General features: G+C 32.2%; 2 protein-coding genes across 2 annotated transcripts; both read left to right on the forward strand.

Annotated features, from left to right (window-relative positions):
* Positions 1-1,356: 1,356 nt before the first annotated feature.
* LOC148300721 (uncharacterized) lies at positions 1,357-6,862 on the forward strand. Its single transcript, XM_088274384.1, has 5 exons — positions 1,357-1,814; positions 2,466-2,614; positions 3,214-5,532; positions 5,997-6,082; positions 6,742-6,862. The coding sequence occupies exons 1-5, from the start codon at positions 1,495-1,497 to the stop codon at positions 6,814-6,816; spliced, it is 2,949 nt and encodes a 982-aa protein (XP_088130510.1). The 5' UTR covers positions 1,357-1,494; the 3' UTR covers positions 6,817-6,862.
* A 2,216-nt stretch (positions 6,863-9,078) lies between these two features.
* On the forward strand, positions 9,079-20,608 carry Haspin (haspin). The gene is made up of 7 exons (XM_088274385.1): positions 9,079-9,390; positions 10,846-11,041; positions 13,328-13,510; positions 15,589-15,856; positions 18,628-18,723; positions 19,275-19,480; positions 20,342-20,608. Exons 1-7 carry the CDS (start codon positions 9,366-9,368, stop codon positions 20,556-20,558), a joined length of 1,191 nt encoding a protein of 396 aa, XP_088130511.1. The 5' UTR covers positions 9,079-9,365; the 3' UTR covers positions 20,559-20,608.
* Positions 20,609-24,040: the final 3,432 nt, after the last annotated feature.

The raw sequence follows: 24,040 nt of genomic DNA on the forward strand, positions 1-24,040 counted from the left end.
GTGTCAGACATCTATGAAAAACAAGGGCATTCAACATCAATGTCCATATTCGTAACCTTTTGAAGAGTCTGGGAAACTGTAAAATCTTGGAGATTTTGGATGGGTCACAGATTCTGGTCGTCGTGTTTTTCAGTTCAGGATTTTTGTGAACTTCTACTAAAGTTATACTTGGTTGTTTATTTTCAAATGAAGTAGGATTGTAATTTCTCTCAGGCTTTATTTGAGAATCAGCAAATCAGAATCAGAATCAGGCAAATTTATAACCTACTTGTCCAGTAATAAGAGTTTCCACAGCTTGTTCCATATTTTCTGACAAGCGTTTTTGTCTGTCATTTTTTCTGACCTAGTGCCGCATCATATCTTTAAACAATACAAACAATAAATTGTTATAAAGTCTCATATATCTTGATCAAAAAATAAATAAATGTTCTGGAACACAATGGGATATCCCATTCCACCCCACCCCGTTCTGCCCCAATATGAATGTTTGCATTTGATGTCAAGGAAAACGACATTAGAAAATGATATTATTGATGATATATGTATTATATTACATGCAAGACTTCACGACGAAACACATGACTAAATATCATTTCAATAGAAGATAAAAATGACATTATACCTTGGAAGACTACAGCAGCAATTTACAAATGTTGCGTAAATTTGACAACGTTTGGAATATTGCGATGTAGTGCAGTGCAGCACTGATACTAACTAAACGTAATGAGTTGCGGCCAGCTACTGAGTGATAAAATACAATTATTTTGCATTCCCCACTACAGATGAGAGCCTTTTCCCGTTCCACCCCGGTACCCCGTTCTGCCCCAAGTCCCCCTACCCACACGTATTTTGGGAAAATAACTGGAAAATTTATCTGCTGGAATTGCAATAAAAGATTACTTATCAACTATGCAATGCATATAATTTTACCCATATTTCTACTCTACCGGATGAATAAAGATAAGTTCTGAAATATCGGTATATTTATTTTATCATCCTCAGTCTATAAAGATAAACGTAAAATTGATAAAGAAACTGATGATATCTTATTTGGCTCCATTTCCTAAAAATAATCAACTTGTGCAAACGTAAATGGGAAAGCAGAAAAAAAGAAAAATAATCATCTTCCTGGGAAATGTACATGATGAAATAACGATAATATCAGCATGAGAAAATCAATCATAATTGTTGTTTAAATTTTACCCTCTACACATTTCAAATTACTGTAAATTTTACGAAGCCTTCTAAAAATCATTCCATACTTTATTTTGGATGAGGGTAGGTATCTATGTAGGTACCTAATATTTCTTCACAATAATAGTTGCTTATGGTATTGCATGCACATATTTTTTAATGAATTATACAATATCTATGATATTATTTGACAGCTTGTAACGTAAATTTGTTTTTGAAAGCTCGTCACACAAAACATTTATCAAGTACTGTAAAGAGGGTTTTAATTACCGATAAGTAACTGTTAAAATTTCATCTACTATGCTGGGAACTAAAAAGCGCACATATGGTTCAAAGAAAAATGAGAGTGGAGCAATTAATCATAAGGATATTTTGCGTAATGCACCCGAAAGCAGTACATTATTCCAAGCACTATCTGCGAATAATATAAAAAAGTACCGAAAAGATAATTCGTATTTGTTATTATCTAACAGAAACAGTAAACGTTCAAATCTAAAAAAGACTTTTGAAATTACAAAACCTGTAATAGAATCTACATTTACTGATACCAGCTCCGATGAGTCTCTTCACGTTAAACATAATTCCGTAGATCTTTTTGACCAATTAATAAATGAAAGCGTGTAAGTTATTTATTTGATTTATTCCCTAAAATCAGTGAACTGTTTATCACTTGACCACTAACATTTATACTATTTTACATATCGCTCACTCCTTTCAACAACGTCATATATCAAAAATCGTAAATTCTCAGTTGTGCGTGTTTTCGGAATGCCCATAAAATGTACCATATCCCAGCAAAAGAGGCATATTTTTAACTTAACAGTTACCCGCTACAGGGCAGAAAGTGTTGTTTTTGCATTTTGAAGAAAAGGTATTGTTTAAATTTTTTTAAATATACTAAATATTTTTCAAATGGAGAAAAAACCTTCAGGTTTTACCTAAAAAGATCTGTTGCACAGTAAAAAGTTCAATAAGTGGCTTGATATTTATTTTTAATACATTGTATTATATTCTTAAACTTTAATAACGTTCTCCTGAAATATAAATTTTTTTGATTTATGACGTTGTTGAAAGGAGTGAGCGACATATCACCGGGAGGGGAAGGTTAAGTGAATATAAATCAGTTTGAGGGCGTATGTATTGTGTTGTTTGCATGCTAGTATAGTACTTGTACTGACAAATACGACAGGTACGTCTTGAACTGGTAGACTCAAATCTCTGTAAGTGGTTAGATACTAAATATTAAAATTTTGTTCACATAATTTTTTTAGAAAAAATTCTGATGATCCATTTGACAAGATTTTCACAGCAGATACAAGTAGGATCAAACATATTAATCCTAAACTCAACTTGACTACTGACAGTTCTTCAGCCTCTTCACCAGAAAAGTCTAAAACTACTCCACCGACATCAGATCTTGGTTTGTTAAAATATGTACACAGTAAAATGTCAACAGTGACTAGGTTTCTAGGAAAAACTATGTAGTTGTTGTTTTACTATATAAAATACAGTTCCACAAAAAATTTCATTACAAAACTTAAATCGAATTATTTTCTGATGTATATTGATCCGTCCGTCCGTACTGTCCGCCTCCGTAGTGTAATGGTCAGCACGCTCGGCTACCGTTCTGGAGGTCCCGGGTTTGATTCCCAAGGGGGGTAAAATAAATATAAGTGATTTGTTCACTGTCATATTTATTCAATATTACCCTGGACTGGTACCTGAAGCGGAGGGCTGATCACCTTTCCTTCATGTGTAAACGATCAAGATAACACTGCGTTTATATGACGCAGTGCCCTATGCACCATTGGGGTGCGGATAAGGGTTCTATTATTATTATTATTATATTGATATACATAGCATCAATTTTTGAATATTTTAATTTTGTAATTATATACTAATTTTATATTTTATATTAATTTTGAATAAGTTATATAGTGCCATTTTTGTAAAATACTGTCTCAAAGGCACTTCACTGTGATTGCTATATCTTTTTTAATATTTATCTTTCATTTTCAGATTTTCCTAGATTTAAGTCTAGTGATACAAAAGTGAAAAAAAATACAAAAACCAGAAAAAAATATAAAGGGTTTCCGTTGAAGCTTGGAAAAAATCCCTCGCATAGTCTAATCAACCATAATTTTGTTGTTGAACCTGCCAAATCTGAAAAGACCAGTGCCTTTGACGAGTTAAAAATATCTCTTAATATTCCATTTAAGTTTAAAGCAAGTTTAAAGGAAAATATTAATGCTTTGGCAGATTGTTCACGTCAACAAGGACAATTTTTCGAAAATGATGAAGCTTGCGAAGATACTCACGATAGATCCGTAGGGAATGTGCAATTCTATTCGCCGATTATAAACAAAAAAATATTAAATCAAAATGATATTTTAGATACTCCATCGACAAATTCAGCCCCTCTTTCAAGTACTCCATATAGACGAACCTTAGTACCATTTAATATTCAGGATAAAGACTTATCCGCTATTTCAACTTCAGAATCTTCTCTTCAAGAGAAAAGTGATCAAGTCTCGATTCGAGATTGTAAATCGGAACTTGAAGCAGTTCAATCAATTCATAAAAGTTATAACAGTCTATCTGTCGGTGAGGTGATTCCTACTTATATTAATCCAGAAAATTCTTCTCATTCAAAGTGTTTGAATGAATTAACCTGTGATAAATCTATTATTATAAATAAAGAACTGAAATCAGATGACCAAAATCAACTAGAGACTGATTTAATCCCCAACGAATGCCAGTTTACAGCTGAATATAATACTGTAAACTCCGATGAAAATGGAGAGTCTGTTTTCCATGGTTTTGCTTCAGGGAGTGAGGCAGATGAGTCACAATCACCATTCCAAGGCTTCCCAACACCAAAAACCACAGGCGAATGCAGTCCTCCTCTTTTCGATTCGACTTTATTTTCTGACCTAGATTACAGTAAAACGAGTCGCCAATGCTCTCGGAAATACCCATCGAATAAATCAATGGAAATTTTATCAAGTCCCAAAGAGGAACAAAATAACTCAATCAAAAACCAAATTACTGAGCAGAATAGGACAAAATCTTCAGAAAATGATCTTAGTTCATTATTTGATAGTCCTAAACAAAATGTTTCCACTGATTCTGTAGAATATAATTTGTTAAATGATTCTAAACTTATGAAAGTACCTATAGTCATATTGAATAAATTAAATACCGTTTATTACAATAAATTTGCTGAAAAGATTTCTGGAAATGAGAATGATTTATCTAGCTGTGATTTAAGTGATAGTTCAATTAAAAAGGTTGGTGAACTAGAATATGAGTATAATTTAGAAAGTAAAGAAAAGTCTACTTGTGATTCTCCATCTAAATTAAATGATTCTCAAAGATTAAGCAAAATCTATCAAGAACCATTTTTATCCCCCATCGGACAAGATTCCTCTATTGTTTTAAAAGATAAAAGCAATGATAGTCCAAATGAAAAGATTAAAGAATCAGAATATGATTGTGATTCAAAAGTTAACAAAAATTTGTCAAATGTGTTTTCACCGTCAAAATTAAATTATGAAGATTCTCAACCGCGTGATTCTCAACAAAATAATATTTCAGTCAAACATAATATTGATCAAGAACCGGTTTTAAAATCACCAGAATCATTCTTTAGACAAGATTCTCCCATTGTATTGCGTAACAAAAAGACGGTTTATAGAGTATTTTCAACCAAACAAAGAAAACCACAAACTAAGACAAAGAAAAGTATTTCATTCAATATCCGATCAAAGTCACAAAATGACAGTCTGAAATTGGAACCTCAGCAAGAAATAGCAGCCATTTTAGAAGAAGCTACTATTGGACAGAATCAATCTAATTTGCCAGTTCCTGCTATTAACACGCCATTGAATACAAATATTCCCGATGAATCAATTGTAAATAAAAGTGTGAGTTCATTCGTAACTAAGCGTTCGAAGAGTGCTTACAAATATGAAATGCTAGATAGTTCGATATCTTCTTATTTAAATATGTCGTCCGATTCTTCAAAGAATCTCACTTTAGACGATTCTTATACCAATATAAAAAAAGACGCAAGACTTTCTGATGGCGATAAGGACACCAGCAGAGTGGATCCATTCCGTTATACCGAAGAATTTGATTCAAGGCCATCGATGATACTGGAGCCTGGCAAAAGATGGGAGAGATCGTTGCAGATCCTTAAGAATTTGAACAGGTCCAATATGACGTTGGATATTTCAACGGCTTTATGTGACGTGACCGTTCAACCACAAACGTATCACAAAGGAAGAAAGTACAGAGAGAGCATTGCACACTTGATTGATCTACAGAACAAAGATGGTATGCATTTTTGAAACTTTTTAAATGTCAATTACATATCGCTCACTCCTTTCAAGAACGTCATAAATCAAAAAACATGATTTTTCAGGAGAATGTTTTTAAAGTTTAAAATTATAATGCAATGTATTAAAAATAAATATCAAGCTACTTATTGAACTTTTTACTGTGCAACAGATCTTTTTAGGTAAAGCCTGAAGGTTTTTTCTCCATTTGAAAAATATTTTGGAAATTTCAAAAAATAATTTAAAAATACATTTTCTTCAAAATGCAAAAACACTTTCTGCCCTGTAGCAGGTAAATATTAAGATAAAAATATGCCTCTCTTGCTGGGATAAAGTACATTTTCTGGGAATTCTGAAAACACGCACAACTGAAAATTGACGATTTTTTATTTATGACGTTCTTGAAAGGAGTGAGCGATATGTTCAAATAAATACATATTCCTAAACTGATGAAAATTTCAGGTCGAAGAAACTCGTATGCTGATTATTCGAAAACATTATATGATACATTTTCTGCGACTCGAATACATTCTGTGACAATAGTTGAAGTAAGTATAAAAATCTTTCTAAATATCATTTATTAATACACACCTCAGTTTGAAATTATGTTTGTATTCTAAAAATTCTGATATTTTGGAATACATTTTCATTTATTTATGTTATAAAAATAAACATAGAATTTTATAAATTGCTTCAGATTTGTGTGTTAAAATTTATAAAACATTTAATGAAAATACAAAATTATATATCGCTCACTCCTTTCAAGAACGTCATAACTCAAAAAACTTGATTTTTCAGGAGAACGTTTTTAAAGTTTAAAAATATAACGCAATGTTTTAAAAATAAATATCAAGCCACTTATTGAACTTTTTACTGTGCAACAGATCTTTTTAGGTAAAACTTGAAGGTTTTTTCTGCATTTGAAAAATATTTAGTAAAATTAAAAAAATAATTAAACAATACCTTTTCTTCAAAATGCAAAAACAACATTTTTTGCCCTATAGCGGGTAAATATTAAGTTAAATATATGCCTCTTTTGCTGGGATAAAGTGCATTTTCTGGGCATTCCGATAACATGCCCAACTGAAAATTGTCAATTTTTGATTTATGACGTTCTTGAAAGGAGTGAGCGATATGTAAAGAAATATCTACCACCAATTTATTTTTGAAAATCAATGTACTTATTATACATGTATTTGTTTCTTAGGAAAAAACCTTCCAGAATGATGATACCCAATTAGACGATTCACAAAAATCTCACGATTCTTCCCAAGGTAAGTGAATGAACTTTTAATAAAATTATTTCTATGAAACTGTCCACCGCATTGGTCAATAATGTGTGGACATGTACAAAAGTTAAATAGGAACTAGTTTGTTCATATTAAGAAATAGAAAAACACATTTTTCCTCAACATCCAGTACCTCGAATTGAATACGAAGTTTTTTCCTTAACCCATACAGACTTGGTGCACATTACAATGCATAGTTAGGATTGGACTCTAATCCTCATGCTCACAATCATGATTTAGACCAGTGGTCGCTAACCTACTACCCGTGGGTAATTGAATTACCCACTATGACATTTTGAATTACCCACTAAGAAAAGATGATGATCATATTTTATTTATATTTTTTATAAAGTTATTTATTCATTGAAAATAACAATAATTACAAAAGCACTGTGAATAAATATATTTTTTATCACTTAATAATTTAAGTAACTAAGGTCAATAGGGCGTTTGTGCACTACACGGAATTTTACCGTCCGGCACTTCAATTAGCGTGATAAAACGATGATTAGCTTGTGCTTTTGTCTATCTTTATTCGAATCGGTGCTCTTAAATTCGATCACGCTAAACTGTCGTAGTTGCTTTTATTTTTCAAAACTGGACTTCCGGGCAGTAAAATTCCGTGCAGTGCACAAACCCTCATCGAATGTGAAGTGGCAACACTCCCTTACTTTTTTTTTTTTGAAAATATAATTTTTCTTTAAATTTTTTAAGAACTTTATACCAACTTATAAAATATGATTTTTCACCCTGTCTTTCAAAAGGTTACCGACCACTGATTTAGACTATAGGTTTACTTGGCACGACCGCCAAGCACTTAGTGATGGGGACTAGATCCTGTTTAGTTAAGTAATTTATTGTATTGTTAAGATTACCATTTGAATTATATTATCAAAGCATAATTTTCTCCCTTCATGTTCTGGAATAATTAGTAATATTACCATTGATAAAAGACTTGGAGACACGGAAAATGTAATAAACTGAGCAAGGAGGCAACTGCAAAAATCCCATCAATTGCAAATAGACCATCAACCTAATTCTATAAAATTCTAAAATATTATTGAAGAATAACGATGAAACTCCATTTATCAAATTATTACGCTCTCCTTCAATATTACACTAATGCCTAAAATAAATAAACATGCCTTTTGATGATGTTTAACCCTTAATCTTTATAAATAAATAATACTTTAATTTCATGCAATAACTCATCACAGCCTATATGAGTTATTATATTAAAGAAATGACAACCAACACAAAACCATTGTGAATAAGTGAACCAAATTGTTTTGAGAGCACAATATGTTACACAAGGCAGTTTGAGATCATGGTCACCAAAGAATAAAGACATTTACGAGTACCCAATCTCTCATCCAAGTATAATAATCATTAATACGGAGACAATTTTAACATTTATAAGTATTTGTGTGGTAATTGGTCTCATTTCTTGTCAAAGATCAAATAGAAACCAAATAGGGATCTATAATTGAAAGAAAATAATCTTATCTTGTTTGGATAGTCATGAGTGATATCAGGAAACTATTTGCCATGAGTCATGTCTTCAGGGAAAAGGCCACAATATGATTTCTTTTGAAATATTGTAAAATTCAGATTCAGTGATGTCACTGAATGCTGCCAGATGTTAGTTAAAATAATGCAAATAATTTCCTTAGAGCGTCATAAAGTTTTTATTTAATTTTTTGATACCAACTCTTATAACGGTGGTGTTTTCTTAATCCTAATATTTTAAACAATATTGAATTTGAAGTGTAATGAATCTGATTTGTATACAAGCAACATTTTACTGCGAAAAAATACAAGAAAAGGTATTACTAGCCATAAAATATATTATTTAAATTAATGTCACGTTGTCAGGGATCTAAAATATTTTACTTTATTTAAGTATATATTATCGATCAAAATAATTAAAAAAAAACAGCACCTGGCAATCTACCGATACCAGGAAATGCTGTATTTTCTACGAGGGACCTACGTCACTATAAATTTCCGGAAGTCATTGACGTCCATCCGAGTGTTGCCGCCCGTTGTTTTTATTTGTACGCCGATAACTACAGCGTTTGGTTGCTTACGATTAACGCGGCTTAAAAATAATCCAGTTACCTCTAGACATTATACATTTTTTTTTCGAGTATTCTGCTTTATTTATATTATTTATTTGAATCCGTAAAATATTTTTATTTTCACAGTGTAGTGTTTTTACCGTTTGTGTCATATTTATTTTCACTGGTAACACCGACTGGCATCGTTACGGACAAAGGAGAGGTGACGCGTTGAGATTATTCCGAAACGTGTTTGATAAATTCAAGTTGCCTTTACATTTATTTAGTGCTCAAAAACTGTATTTGGACTGCTAAAGTGATATATAAACACGTAAGACATCCGTTTGAAAGGAAATCTTGTGATTTATCTTTCAATTTGTTGTGAAAGTTTCGACGTCGGCCATCGTAAAAGCGTATCCCCGTAACGGGATAATTGCTTTGTAAACCGTTGTTTTCGTTCACAAGTTAGGGAAGCCAAGTGCATGTATCTTCCTTTGTTCTGTGAAGGTAATTATTGCGTTTCCATATTTGTTAATTTTATTTCAGCTTGAAATCCAACAATAATACGCCAACTCAAGGTTAAGTTATATTGCTTTGTATAACGCTCCCATTTTACTGGCCCTGACCGATTTTTCTTCATACCCTTGCACTTAGGATTTTTCTATTTATTTCAACAATACGCTTTAAGTTTAAATCCCCTCGGTATTCCAAAATTTTAAAAATTCTTACGAAATTATGTTGAAATCACCATAATTAAATATTAATGCGTCATATCGAAATTTCTCTTACCGAGAATTTTTATTTTATTTATTTTTTATATATATATTTTTTTATGATTAAAAAGGGAAATATTTGTGTTTTTATTATTTACTAAAACACTTTTAAAAACACAATTTCATACTATTTCTGTGAGCCTGAGCGGCTCATTATTAGAAAAAGGTATCAAATTGTGGTAGAGTGGGTTCGAACCGAGAAACTCTGTCTCAAGAGTCCGCGACTCTAACCACGGGACCACAACCCGACACATTATTGTTATATTATAAATAAATGTCGGGTGCATTGAAAAAAGTTTTAATAGCTGCATCCTATTATTTCCACTATCAAAATTTCTCTTGGCAATATTTAGAAACATAGTCACCTCTATAAAGGGTAAGTAAAATATAGCGTGAGTACCTACTCACTCTTTGTTTATATCAAATCTTTCAGTTATAATACTCATTTCACTAAAATTTTTATCGGTATCGTGATTTTATCTGTCAGGCCATTAAAATGGGCAGCTCTTAATTTCCTTCAAATGTAAAGGTAGAAATTAAGTAAATATACTGGGGGGTTAGAAGTATACACATGGCTCACTCCTTTCAACTATGTCACATATCAAAAAACTTTATTTTTCAGGAGATCATTTTAAAAATTTAAGAATATAATAAAATGTATTAAAAATAAATATCAAGCCACTTATTGAACTTTTTTCTGTGCAACAGATCTTTTTAGGTAAAACCTGAATTTTTTTTCTCCATTTGAAAAATATTAAGTATATTTAAAAAAAGAATTAAACAATACATTTTCTTCAAAATGCAAAAACAAAACTTTCTGCCCTGTAGCGGAGCGGGTAAATATTATGTTAAAAACATGCCGCTTTTGCTGGGATATAGTACATTTTCTCAGCATTCCGAAAATATGCACAACTGAAAATTGACAATTTTTGATATACGACATTGTTGAAAGGAGTGAGCGATATGTAATTACTACGAATAGCTTATACGTAATAAAGTTTGCACTAGAGATGAAGGTCTTGCGAACGACAGCGATGGTAACATCTATTCATCGCCTTTTGGTTCGAAGATTTCTTTCCAAATATATTACTATTTAATTTTTTTTCCTCACTCGCAAAATCAGACTAGGTGCTTTAAAATAAATAATTAATTTTTTAAAGTTAATTAGGGTCCGTGTTTGAACTTTCAGAATTATTATCTGACGCTTGTAATGATACGGCAATCAACCTATCGAGACTTGCAATCTCCAAAGTTGGCCGCAGCAGTGCTATACTAGACAAGAACCACCCGGAGTCCGCTTGGCCGGCCCTCAATGCCCGGGAGCTGGTGCTGAGGCGATGCAACCAGACACATCCACTGCCATTTGATGAATGCTACCCTGACTCGTAAGTCCCACTTTTATACTCCATCCTTACACTGATCTTCAACTTTTTTGTATCAAGATTATTTTTTTTAGGGAAATTGATATCATTTCTTGAATGTTTTTCGCAGATACTTTGTGGCACATTTTATAAACTTTATAAAATTAAACAACTTTGTTTTACCGGTTTCGACAAGAACCTTGTCATCATCAGGGTTTATCAAATTCTAAAACATTAAAATACTCATAATTAATTACATTCCCTTTCCAAAAACTTCCACACATATTGATATCAAACAAAATTGATTCCTGTTTTAGTGTACTAAAAATTTTTAAATAGTAAAAACTAGTCTTCTTCTTCTTCTAACCCTTATCCGCACCCAATGGTGCATAGGGCACTGCATCGTATTGACGCAGTGTTATCTTGATCGTTGCTTACTTGAAGGCAAGGTGATCACTCCTGCGCTTCAGGGATCAGTCGTGGATAATATTAAATAAATATTAAAGTGTAAAATAAATATTAGAGTGTAGTTTACATTTGACCTGATGATGGAATGGTTATTCACAAAACCGGTAGTCATGAAGTAGTGTTTTTAAGTAAACGATGAATGATAAGGAGAGTGTTTAAGGAATTTTTATTTTTATTCAATGCTGTTTTATTCTGTTTCATTGTATTTTAGCTTGAAAAGCCAGACATGATATTACGGATGTCTGTATTGAATTCTCAGTCACGATGATAACACAACTGTTCTTGTTAAAATTATTATCAGCTAAATTATGAATAATGCAATAGTTTATCATTATTCCGTGTTGAAATGTTTGTCAGCTAAATTACAAACAATGCAAATATTTAATATGTTTTGCAATGGTCAACAATCCTCTTTACTTATAATTAATGTCATTGTTAAATAAATGATATCTGTATTTTAATTCTATTGACATTGTTATTCTCTGCATTTTGCTGTATTTAAAACGCCAGTTTTAATTGTTCCCTAATTTATTTATGGCCTTAAATTTAATGATATTTATATTTAAATGCCCTGTTAGATACAGAAACATAAATTATGTTTTTTTTTATACAGGCTAAAATTCGTAGGTTCGTATTCTAATCATAAGTAAACTAATCACAGTAACTGCAAACCCAATTCTGATCTATACAATGTTTTTTTGGGGTCTCTCACACTTTACCAAAAGTAAGCAATAGAACGCTTATAAGCATCTCCCACTCTACCAACAGTATGTAAAAATGCCTCTAAGCGTTTTCCGCAAACAATGTTTCAATCCGCAACTAATTGGTTAACAACATAGTAGTAAAAAATATTTTATCCGTGGGTATGTATGGGGAGATGCATGAATGTGAAAGAGGCAAAGATTATTTTTACAAAGATAGATTGGTGTGGCATTCTATTCCCTCTGCCTACTCCTACGGAGAAGCGGTGTGATAATTAGTTACTTAGTAAAATAAAAATTAATTCAAAATATTAATAAAGAATTTAAGGCAGTGGCGTGGGCAGAGTTTTTAATCAACGTAGGCAGTAGGGTTCGGTAAGGATAAGACGTGGTAGGCACTGGTCGTGTTTCTATATGGAACGCCAGTAATCCAGGGTAGGCACTGCTTTCCTGCCTATATAGAATGGACGCCTCTGATTTAAAGAGTGCTAGAGTTATGTTAATATGTATTTTTTTTTTTACATCAATGTTAGTAATATTAGTATATAATCACTCACTGAGATTTTTATGTCTACCGGTTTTGAAACGTACCCGTCTCTTCGTCAAGACAATCACTACCACAGCTTGCAAACAATACTACCCTTCATTACCATGTGTGATTTTGGTCGAAAAAAAAATTAATAAATGACTAACTAAGTAAATGCTTTAAATATTAATGATATTGAGAAAAAATATATAATTTTTTGTCAAACAACAACATAAAAAAACTGAAAAAAACAATAACAACAAAAAATCGGTGTAAATATCATGCTTTGTATTCAATTATATAACATAATTTAGATATTTTAAATATTTGTTTTGTTTTATGTTTAAACACATGCGATTTTTGGTCGACCCGAAGACCAACATGCACTAGGAGATGCAGCACAAACGTGCATTAAGAAAGTTATGTTAATATCCGTCTCTTTAATGATGCTATTTTCATATTTCTATATTTTAATATATGTACACCAAAGAGATGGGTCGATAGCTGGGAATCTACATCGCAGGAGGCTAATCCCTCTTAAAAACAGGCCACAAGGCCTACGACAAGATGAAGAAGAAGAAGATGTTTTAATTTGGCTTATTTTCCCTATTTTAGAAAGCTGCAAAAGTGTTGCAAAATTGGGGAAGGAGTTTATGGAGAAGTATTCCTCTACAAGAATGAGGATGACCCGACTAATCCAATTGTTATGAAAGTTATACCGATAGAAGGGACGGAGCTGGTTAATGGCGATCGACAAAAGAAATTTGATGAGATTATCTCGGAGGTGGTTATTGCTATGTAAGTTTTATTCAAATTACTATAACCATTCTATTTATTCAAATGCAAATTTATAGATACTTTACTATAACCCAGGGGTTCTCAAAGTGTGCGCCGTAGAAAGTAAAGAGGGGCGCCGTGAGTCGATCCTCTATCATTATCCGAAACCACAAATATTTTCTTTTTTGTTGTTCTCTGTTTCATTTCTGAATTCTTATAAATATACTAAAACTCAATTTCATATTGGGGATGTTTTAATTTTTGTGCCTATCCACCCAACTACTATTATTGTAGGTACCTATTTCTTTCGACTTTAATATAAACAGGGTTTTTCATTAAGTGCTTTGTGTTTTTAAATTTTAATAAAACAAAGTGTGCGTCAAAGATGTATCATCAATAATATGGCCGCTATTAACTGTAAAAGTTTGAAAGACCCTATATATATATATTCCAAATAGCTTACTAATGTAGAGCGCCGTGACAAAATACTTAGCTTGTAAGTGCGCCGCGGGCTGAAAAAGATTGGGAACCCCTGCTATAACCATTTTATTTAATTAAATTGAAATTGAGACGTACTTTACTCTACCCATTCTATTTATTTAAGCCTTTATAAGTTTAGTAATATTGTAGATACATGGTAACTAAACTTTCGTCAGGCGGACTACGCAATTAAAAACGTGAAAATTATCAAAAGTATTTATTAAAAATAGGAACTGGTTACATGTCACTTAAGTTTGGTTTATTAGAAATGAATGTAAGAGACATATAATAATAAATCACTTCCGCACAGCTACTACATATGTCAATATTGCGCGATCCACAAATGGCATTTTTGCATTTAATGCATCAATGTTTTGTCATCCTACGAACCTTTGATGGACATAAATAACAGATTTTGCGCACATTAGTCACAGAATGAACAGGAGTTTCAGGGTCTGAAGACTCACCAAGAATATCTTTTATCATGACCTTGATGTCATAATAATACATACCTTTACGAACAACTAACGTAGTAACTAAACTTTTGTCAACCGGATGACGATATAGCTGTAGGTCACCTCCTAATTATTGTGTGATTACAATCGTGTGACCCGATGAACTATTCGCACTGATCAGGAAGGTAAACAAAGCGTGGCGGGTGCAGGATGTGGGGAAGTAAGTGCACTTGACTTTCTCGGATAGGGGCGTCGCCGCGTGGACGAATGTTTAGTTACCTAGGGTTAAATTCAAATTCATAGATATTTTACTATAACAATTCTATATATTTAAATTTGAATTCATATATACTTTACTACATATAACCATTATACGTATTTATACTGTTTCATAGACACTGTAATATTTTCACTCAAAAAATATCCAAAATTATTTCATTATAAGTTTTAAAAATTTCTCATAACGAAATATGCATTTTCTTGCTTGATTTTTTCCGGGGGATTCATAACCACAATAGAAAAGTGGCTAGATAATAAAACGAAACAAGTGTTAACAACTATGTTTCATTATGTTCAATTGACACGTCTGAAAAGCTTTATGTGTAGAAATATATATTTCTGGATGGGTTATAGCTATGATGAAATAATAACTATTGATAATGTTTTTTGACAACATTGTTTCATCAACATTCAGGTGTTACGAAATCTATAACTAGATTTTTGCAAATTTTGTACTTAGTATACTGAGCATGCAGATGTTTTTTTGAATATTCATTATTGATTATCAATTTTATTAAAAGGACTAAAGTCAAATCCTTTACTTTCAATTGATCTTTACAGCGTCAGTATTTTGGATACCGTGATGTTGTAAATCAATAAGGTAATCAGATTTTAAAAAAATACAAGAGTATATTTTGTATATTAAAAGCATTTTTAACTTGTCGGGTTGTGGTCCCGTGGTTAGTGTCGCGGAATCTTGAGTCAGAGTTTCTCGATTCGAACCCACTCTACCACAATTTGATACCTATATCTAATAATGAGCCGCTTAAAACTAAACTTTTAAGTGGTATAACACAAAGTGAACAATGAATGACTAGGTGAGGTTTATAAAACAAGAGTATGTTGCGATGACAACTTATCTGAAAATCGTTTGTTGTTTGTTAGGGAATTGAGTGACCTACGAAACAACGAAGACAACCACACTATTGGATTCAACAAAGTGAACCGCGTGCGATGCGTTAAGGGCCGCTATCCTGCGCGCCTTATCGAGCTGTGGGAGCTGTACGACGAGCTGAAGGGATCCGAGAACGATTGCCCGACCCTGTTTGACGCCGGTCAACTCTACATCGTGCTTGAACTAGCCAACGGGGGCCAAGACCTCGAAGCCTTCAAGTTTGTTGATGCTGTCCAGTCTTACTACCTCTTCTTCCAGGTAACTTGAATCCCAATTTGATATACTGTGCATGATTTTTATTTGAGTGGTTTGAAATGGTACTGTCCAATGAGTAAATTTTTTTTAAAATCAGACAGGTTTTTAATTTCTTAACACATTGTGCGCAGGAAATGCTTAAAAGCGTATTTTACATACTGTTGTGAGACGCTTATAAGCGTTGTATTTGTTTACTTTTGGTAGAGCGCAAGATGCCAAAAAACATAGTACAGATGTAAATTGGGTTTGCGGCTACTTGTGATTAGTATACGACCCTAATCATTTTACTAATCAGGGTCGGGATTGATGAAAAAAATCTGCCCGAAAACAATATTTCAACAAGACTTCATTATTAATGTAATAAATCCAATGTTGCAATTGATGTTTTTTTTCTATCAACCCTATGGTTATCCATTTACCTTATTTTATCTTTGTTGTAACATACATTTAGGTGGTATAATACGTCCAACTACCTTATACATCAAGATATTGTCTTGTCAACAGTTTTTTCAATGAGCAAAATAAAATTAGATGTTTGCCAATAATTTACGAATGGACGCTACCATTTTTATACCCTTGTATTATGTACTGTGATATTTTTTTGTTGACTTGATTATTGTTTACTAGAAAAACATTTCATTTGCATTAACTGTCTCCAATAGTACATACACATAATGAATACTGTGCCGTGGTTGAAATAATAATTAATATCATAACTATTCCGCATATGCATATGAAAACTTGAAACAAGTACATATATATAATTGGAAAATAGTCATTTCTATTTTACATTGATGTTAGATAAAATATTGTTAGTTCGAAATTTATGTGTAAACTTTGTGTAATGAAATCAGTAAGTAAAATCAATAAATATTTTTTTTTGTTTCTGTTACTTTTTTCTCTCAACTTGGTTCGTATTAGGAATGAAATATTTGTTTGGATATTCAATTTGTCTTTTGAAGTGACCAGAATTTTTTAATATGTATTTTTTTTATTATTAATAATAATAATAATAATAAAACCCTTATCCGCACCCCAATGGTGCATAGGGCACTGTGTCTTATAAACGCAGTGTTATCATGATCGTTTTACTTATGAAGGAAAGGTGATCAGCCCTCCGCTTCAGGTACCAGTCCATGGTAATATTGAATAAATATTACAGTGAAAAAATCACTTATATTTATTTTTACCCCCCTTGGGAATCGAACCCGGGACCTCCTGAACGGTAGCCGAGCGTGCTGACCATTACACTACGTAGGCGGACAAATCCCGGCTAGCTCAGTCAGTAGAGCATGAGACTCTTTATTATTATGGTTTTGAAAATCCAAATGATTGTTGTTCAAATTAATGAGATTTCAAAGTTTTAAAGCTTCATTCTTTGCATACAAAAATAATAATGTAGCAATACATGCAGTTGAAATAAGTAATCAGTGATTCCAGTAGTTGCTTTGATTACATCCTCAAATTTATATAGATGATTACATATTACACAATCAAATACAAGTTTGTTTATATAATCAGAAGTTCTTGCGTCATTCAGTCGACCAATTAGTCATGTGGTAATTGCCCGTGATTATCTTAAGTTGAAAATAATGACCGTCTGATGTGTTGTGAAGTATTGGAGACAGGAGAATCATTTGTCCTAGTTTTGTTTTAATTAATATTGTTTTGTATTAATTTGCTTGTAGTTTTGCAGCCCATCACCTGTTGTCTTCATTTTGAATGATTCCGGTGGGTGGGTGAATGTTTAGTGCATGTATTTTCTATGTCGTGACTAGATATTCACTCATCCATCGGGAGAATTACACTCATCCGCCTTCCTACGTTGTGTTGATTTTTATTTGTCATCCTTCTTTTTATTTATTTTTTTGTATTTTGTTTGATTAATAGTTTGCACCCAAAATTAAAATATCACACCGTGTGTAACTTTTTATTTTTGTATAGTTGTAGCGCTGTATCATTAATTTATTAATGATAATTTCGAAAATTATCATTCCATCAAAACTCAGTTATAGCTAATTTAAAATTAGCAATAACTGCTATTTTGTTACATCTGTATTTAGTCAAACTTTTTTTTGTTGATTTATCTTATGTCCAAGTGACTATGAAATCTAGCTACGGCTTATGCAACACCGCTTATCATGACCCTAACAACTTTTTAAGTTTCATAGCCTATGGCTACTCGTGAGTGGATTTACTCTTTTATGTTTAAAGTTACTATAATTTCATGTAATTCATGAGTGAAAATTCTAGGCAAAAACACTCGCGATTAGTCAAATGTTTCAATACTGTGGGAGATTTATTGGGTGAGCTCTGACGAAATGGGATTAATGTAAAAATTAACCTTAAACATTTGTCGATTTTGCTAAATTTTGTAAGGCCTTTTGCTAGCCAAGTTTCACCATTCCCGCAATTCTGATAGACTTATTTAGCCACTGATTATTTTTAATAATAATCGGAAGGCCGACCATGGAGATTATTGGTACAAGCACTGAATACTTGATCCGTGGTTATGAAATCCAACTGGCGACATTCTTCTGGAGTTCCAAAGGAGAAGAGGAGAGTTAAGAAAGCTAAGTTTTTCTGCAGATGGTTGAATGCCTAGTCCATGTGTTATAGTCATGACTAGATCTTCACTCATCCGCAGCGATATTTATATTTAATGCACCCTCATCAAATGCCATTTTTAATGTTCCTTGTTATATTGTATTCGATACTGCAGTATGTAATTTTTTCCGGAGTACAAGTTGAGTAATGGATGGTGAAATTTCTAGGCGGCTTTTGCTCTTGCTGTGGCTGAGGAAGCTTTCCATTTTGAGCATCGAGATCTCCACTGGGGGAATGTACTCATCACGCATTCTGATAAAAAGGTAATCCATAATAAGTTATGCATCTAGTGTTTAATTTATATAAAAACATCCGTTGAAATTAGCATGACAATTCAGTTTATAAGTGTATTTTGTTAAAGAGTCGCAGACCTAGTGGTGAAATGAATTAATTTTATAAATTAAATTGAACCCATCAGAAAATTTAAAAATCTTTTCAAAAACAATTTCTCAATCTGTTTTGTCCTTTAAAGATGTATTTTTTTTAAAATTCATAGACTGACTTGTTTAACACATTTCGGATAAGTATTATTTACGCCTGCGAACCACTGATCCCTTCGGATTTGGTAATTGTATATATATATAGTTTAGACCTTAACAAAGAGATTGATATATAATGTTCATATAAAAACATTAAATAATTCTTTCTTTACTGACTTTGAAATGAGGCCAGCGCAGAAGGTTAAACTACCCTTCCCGTCCTTAAGCATCAATCGACCGAACGGGTGGAAATATCTTTCCCGTCCCGAGTGTGTCAGTAATTGTCTTCAATCAAATTAATGTATGTAACTGAACGTTGGTATCTCCCTCACTAGGTGTTGAGTTACAAGCTGCGCGGAGAGTCATACTCCGTGCCGACAGCTGGAGTCTGCGGGAGCATCATCGACTTCACACTGTCTCGCATCACTCTGCCTTCCACTGGACAAACCATCTACAATAATCTGGCCAAAGATCCCGACCTGTTTGTGGCCGTTGGCGACTACCAATTTGACATTTATCGACTCATGCGACAGAAGAACGGGTAAGGACTGGTCCCATAACATTATTGTTTTTAATTGATCTGTGTGTAAGACAAATGCAAAGTCTGTCCCATTGTCTCAAGACTTGGAACAGACTATTGCATAGTCTGTTCCAACCACAAAAAAATCACTTCAATTAAACTTTAAATAGTAGGATATGATCACATATTTTGCCACACTATTTTTATTGAAATCTGTAAAGGGAGATACAAACTCTTGGTATTTAAATTTCTGCCATTATATTTAAATCATTATGATGCTAGGCTGTGATGTCATTACGTGGCATAGCGTGGAGTCTCTCTTGCTTTTGCTGTTGCAAGCAGTAGTAATTGGAGCAGGAATTGACTGGAATTATTTTTATTTTAAGTTTTAATGGCATTTTTATGGATTTATCAGAAACGTGCATTATGTACTTGTAATGATTAGATATTTCCCCAACATACAAGAATGTTGCTTTTTGATGAGCAAACTTTGAAAATGGATATGAATGAAATCATTCTTGATTTTTATAAATCCTAAGAGAATCTAGATAAATTTCTTTATATTTTAAGCGTATTAAATCCTATTATTTTACTAGTGGGTGTTGTACGTATTAGCATTATTTTTTTTGTACCACTTACTCAAGCTTTCATCCTGGCTCCTTCCCTTATGTCATCTGTATCCTATCAAATATAATCTACTCGTAGAGTACAGGAGTGATTGCCTTGCCTCCATATAGTGACCAACTTCTACTGATGTTATCCTATGCAGTGCTCTATGCTCCGTTGAGTCCGGATAGGGATCAGATATTTCTCCCGAGTGATAAACTTGCTTCAAGATAATAATTTTTTGATTAGCATTAATTGAGTATTATTTTGGTTTAGGAACCTATGGCAACACTTTGAGCCGTACACAAACATCCTGTGGCTGCACTACACCTTGGATAAGATGATCAGTAGTCTTCGCTACGAGAGAACTGACACTTGCGAACACGGCATCTTCATTTCCAAGCTGGAAAACCTCAAGGGGAAAATACTGCAATACGACAGTTGCGTCGACTTTGTTACTGCTGAAGAATGTTTTTCTATATCAGATTTTTAAATGTCATATGAATAACGTCGAAAAATAAATATTTATAAACAATAAAAAAATATATATATGTATAAAAAGTTTAAAAAAATATTAAATGTAAAAAAAAAATAATTAATGATTTACTTAGAAAATGGATATAAGTCTCCCATTACATGTATCGCTACATTGTTCCAAATTAGGTGATATCTATCACAAAGGTTTCAACTACCATTCTGTGTATAACTTGTATTATTATGGAAAGAATGACATTTTAGAAAATTGTGTGCTATATTATTATTATATTTTTGAAAACTGCAAATGTATTAAGTGCCTGCACATGTGCCTACAAATAATTAACATTATAAAAATAAACTTATTTTTGGAGACTAATGCCTTGTTTGATTTTTACCCTATAAAACAACTTTTACAAAATACAGAGGAATCTCCTATATTCGCCCCCAGAACCTGACGAATTTAGAAACTGTTTCGTAAGAACTGAAATTCAATTTACTTATTCTCAGCCTGAAAGGTAGCCCCAAAATGCATAAAAAATTTGACAAAAAAACCTTTATTTTGTTAAGAATAGATTACAGTAAAAAGTTAGAGGATAGAAGTAATTACACATTAAGATTTTTATTTGTATCTTCTATCTTAATGAGTTTATTTTATACATTAATGAGATGGAAATCCTGCTCCAAAGTAAAACATTGAGATAGAAATCTGGAAAGCGGTAAAATATTGAACAAAGTGTGGAAGGCACGTTGACTGGCGATATCGGAGCGGCCATTCGAAAAAAAAGTTGTGCAAATAATCCCCTTGTCATTTGAGGTTACGTTTCCTGAAAATGTCTCAAATATAAGAGCACAGATGGAGTGGTCAACGATTCACCCTTCTGCGGAAATAATTCATTTTAAAAGAAAATAATAAAAACAGTGAAAATTAAATAATCTTTTCTTAAAAATAACATCTGCGAAGTTGAAGGGTTATTGTATCATATTATCAAGAAAATGAGCAATATTTTGTAATTCAGCGAGTTTAATTTATGTTTTAACAGTTTGTCAATATTTTTTAAATTGATGGTAATAAAAACCACCTAACCAAATATTTTATTTGCGCACTGTTTACACAATTCAATTTAATTTAAGAAAAAGTGCCATCTCGTGATTTGTGTAAATATAAATTTGTATATTGAGTCTGTTTCAATTGCAGGTTGTAGGGATTCATTGAATTTATTAACACCTAAATTGAAAAGCAATTTTTAACCCTTCCCTTACGGTGCTAATAAATTTCCGCGTGCACCAGTGATATGTATTTTGTACACCATATAAAAATGTGGTTTAAAAACGGGAAAATGTGAATATTTTTAGAAATCTTGCTTTTATTGACCATAGTTAAAGTTGAAATATAACAATTTAGTAATGTTAGCTCTGGTAATTACCTAAAAAAGGGTGAAAAACATCGCAATAGCCTAGCGACACGACTGCCACGTGAGACTAGCGGAGTAAACACACATTACGACATTGCGTATGTATACTTACAAAGCACGAACAAAAACGTTTGTGTATTAGTGATTTTTTCCACAAATTATTTATTTCCGTCACTGCAAATGAATAACTTTATATTATGTATAATATTTTCATGTATTACATAATTATATTACGGAGGAATGTAAAAATACTGGGCACGTATCTATTATATTTTATATTGATATTCTCATTTGAAAAGTCGAGTTGTAGTAAATACACATCACCGGGAGGGGAAGGTTAAAGGAGTTAACCCTTATTGAAAAAGTTACAAAGTAATAATATCCATAGAGGCGAGATATTGCATCCGCCCTAACAAAAAAATGAGTTGAAAATTTTGTTTTAAAATATGGGACATTTTTTTAATTTAACTTTTGTATTGCCTAACATCCAAGTGACCCTGAAATATAGCTACGACTTATGCAACACCGCTTATCATGGCCCTAGTTAGGGTTCAAATTAGTTTTATACCCTTTACCTACTTGTGATTATACATCACATATATACATATATATATATATATATATATATATATATATATATATATATATATACATATATATATATATCTCTTCATCAAACCCGAGGGTTTTATGCACCTTCAGGTGCACAGATGATGGTGCATAGGGCACTGCATAATATAAAAAGTTATCTTTATCGTTAATACATGAAGGAAAGGTGATCAGCCCTCCACTTCAGGTACCAGTCTAGGGTAATGAATGAATATTACAGTGAAAAAATAACTTCTCAGGTACAGTTTAGTTAAGTAAGAACTGACTTACATAAATGTGGACTAAGTGTAGGAATGAAAGACATTTTATCAGTAAAATATTTATTTTATTATCACCATTGTAGCGTATATTCACCCTTATAATTACACATTTATACCAAGTCCTGTAAATGCCACGACTCCCTAACAACTTCCAGTAATGAACACAGCAATACATTACTAACACAATCACTTTAATGGCAAGTGAATAATAATGTACTCAACACAAAGTTCTCAGAGAACTTGGTGCTTCAAATATTAATGGTGGTACCATCGTATTACGTAATTACTTACATCTTAAATATTCATGCAAAATAGACATATTTACAACTCCATTTTCACATCATAGGATATTCATACGAATAATTGATACCATTTAACACACAAAGTCTAGATTCAAGAATTCTGAATAGGACATTAATTTTTCAACTTTTCCTACATTTGGTTCATATTGTTTTTATGCTGCACGTAAATATAACTGGATTCCATATTATATACATACACCAAATTAATAGTCAAGTAATGACGTTATTCTTTTGTGGTACAATTTAAAAAGTAAACAATCATTGAATCCGTTAAAAAAGTGAAATTAATATTTACATATATTATTGATGTGACCATATACAAAAAAATTGATTCCCAGTCTTGAATTTAACAGTAATATTATGTATGTACAAATATTTTACAATAGTTTTGATATTATTTTTTCGTTACATCCATGGACCAATGTTTTTCCTGATTAAAAAAAAGTATTTTTATTTCTCTCACAATACCTAAACAAATTAAAGAATTTTCAGTCATATAACACTAAAGTCTGTTCCATTTGTGAGGCCCGCCCAACTAGTCAAATTGCATCATCACTTTCAAATCCTATACTTGGTTAATATCATAAAACTTGAATCATACTACCTTATAAACTATTTATATTTTACTTGATGTTTTTTCAAATAAACATCTCTATATCGACGGCCCCTACACAAAGTACTCTATCTGCAAATTTGTTACTTTACAGGAGAGAGCTTACAAGATTTTTTCAACGTATTTGTTTTTATTAATTAACGGTTTTATCTGAAATTGTAAACAAGTATTATACATTCAAAAACACGATAAAATGATGTATTGAATCGTTTTAAAACTTTATGTTTTGTCAAAATTAAGTAGTTAGCGTTTTGGGAGTTCAGTTCATTTCGAAAATTCGATGTAGATAGCGTCTTATGCGC

The sequence above is a fragment of the Brachycentrus maculatus genome, unplaced genomic scaffold (genome assembly GCF_059751285.1).
Source record: "Brachycentrus maculatus isolate JH-2025_06_01 unplaced genomic scaffold, ASM5975128v1 h1tg000660l, whole genome shotgun sequence".
Lineage (NCBI taxonomy): Eukaryota > Metazoa > Arthropoda > Insecta > Trichoptera > Brachycentridae > Brachycentrus > Brachycentrus maculatus.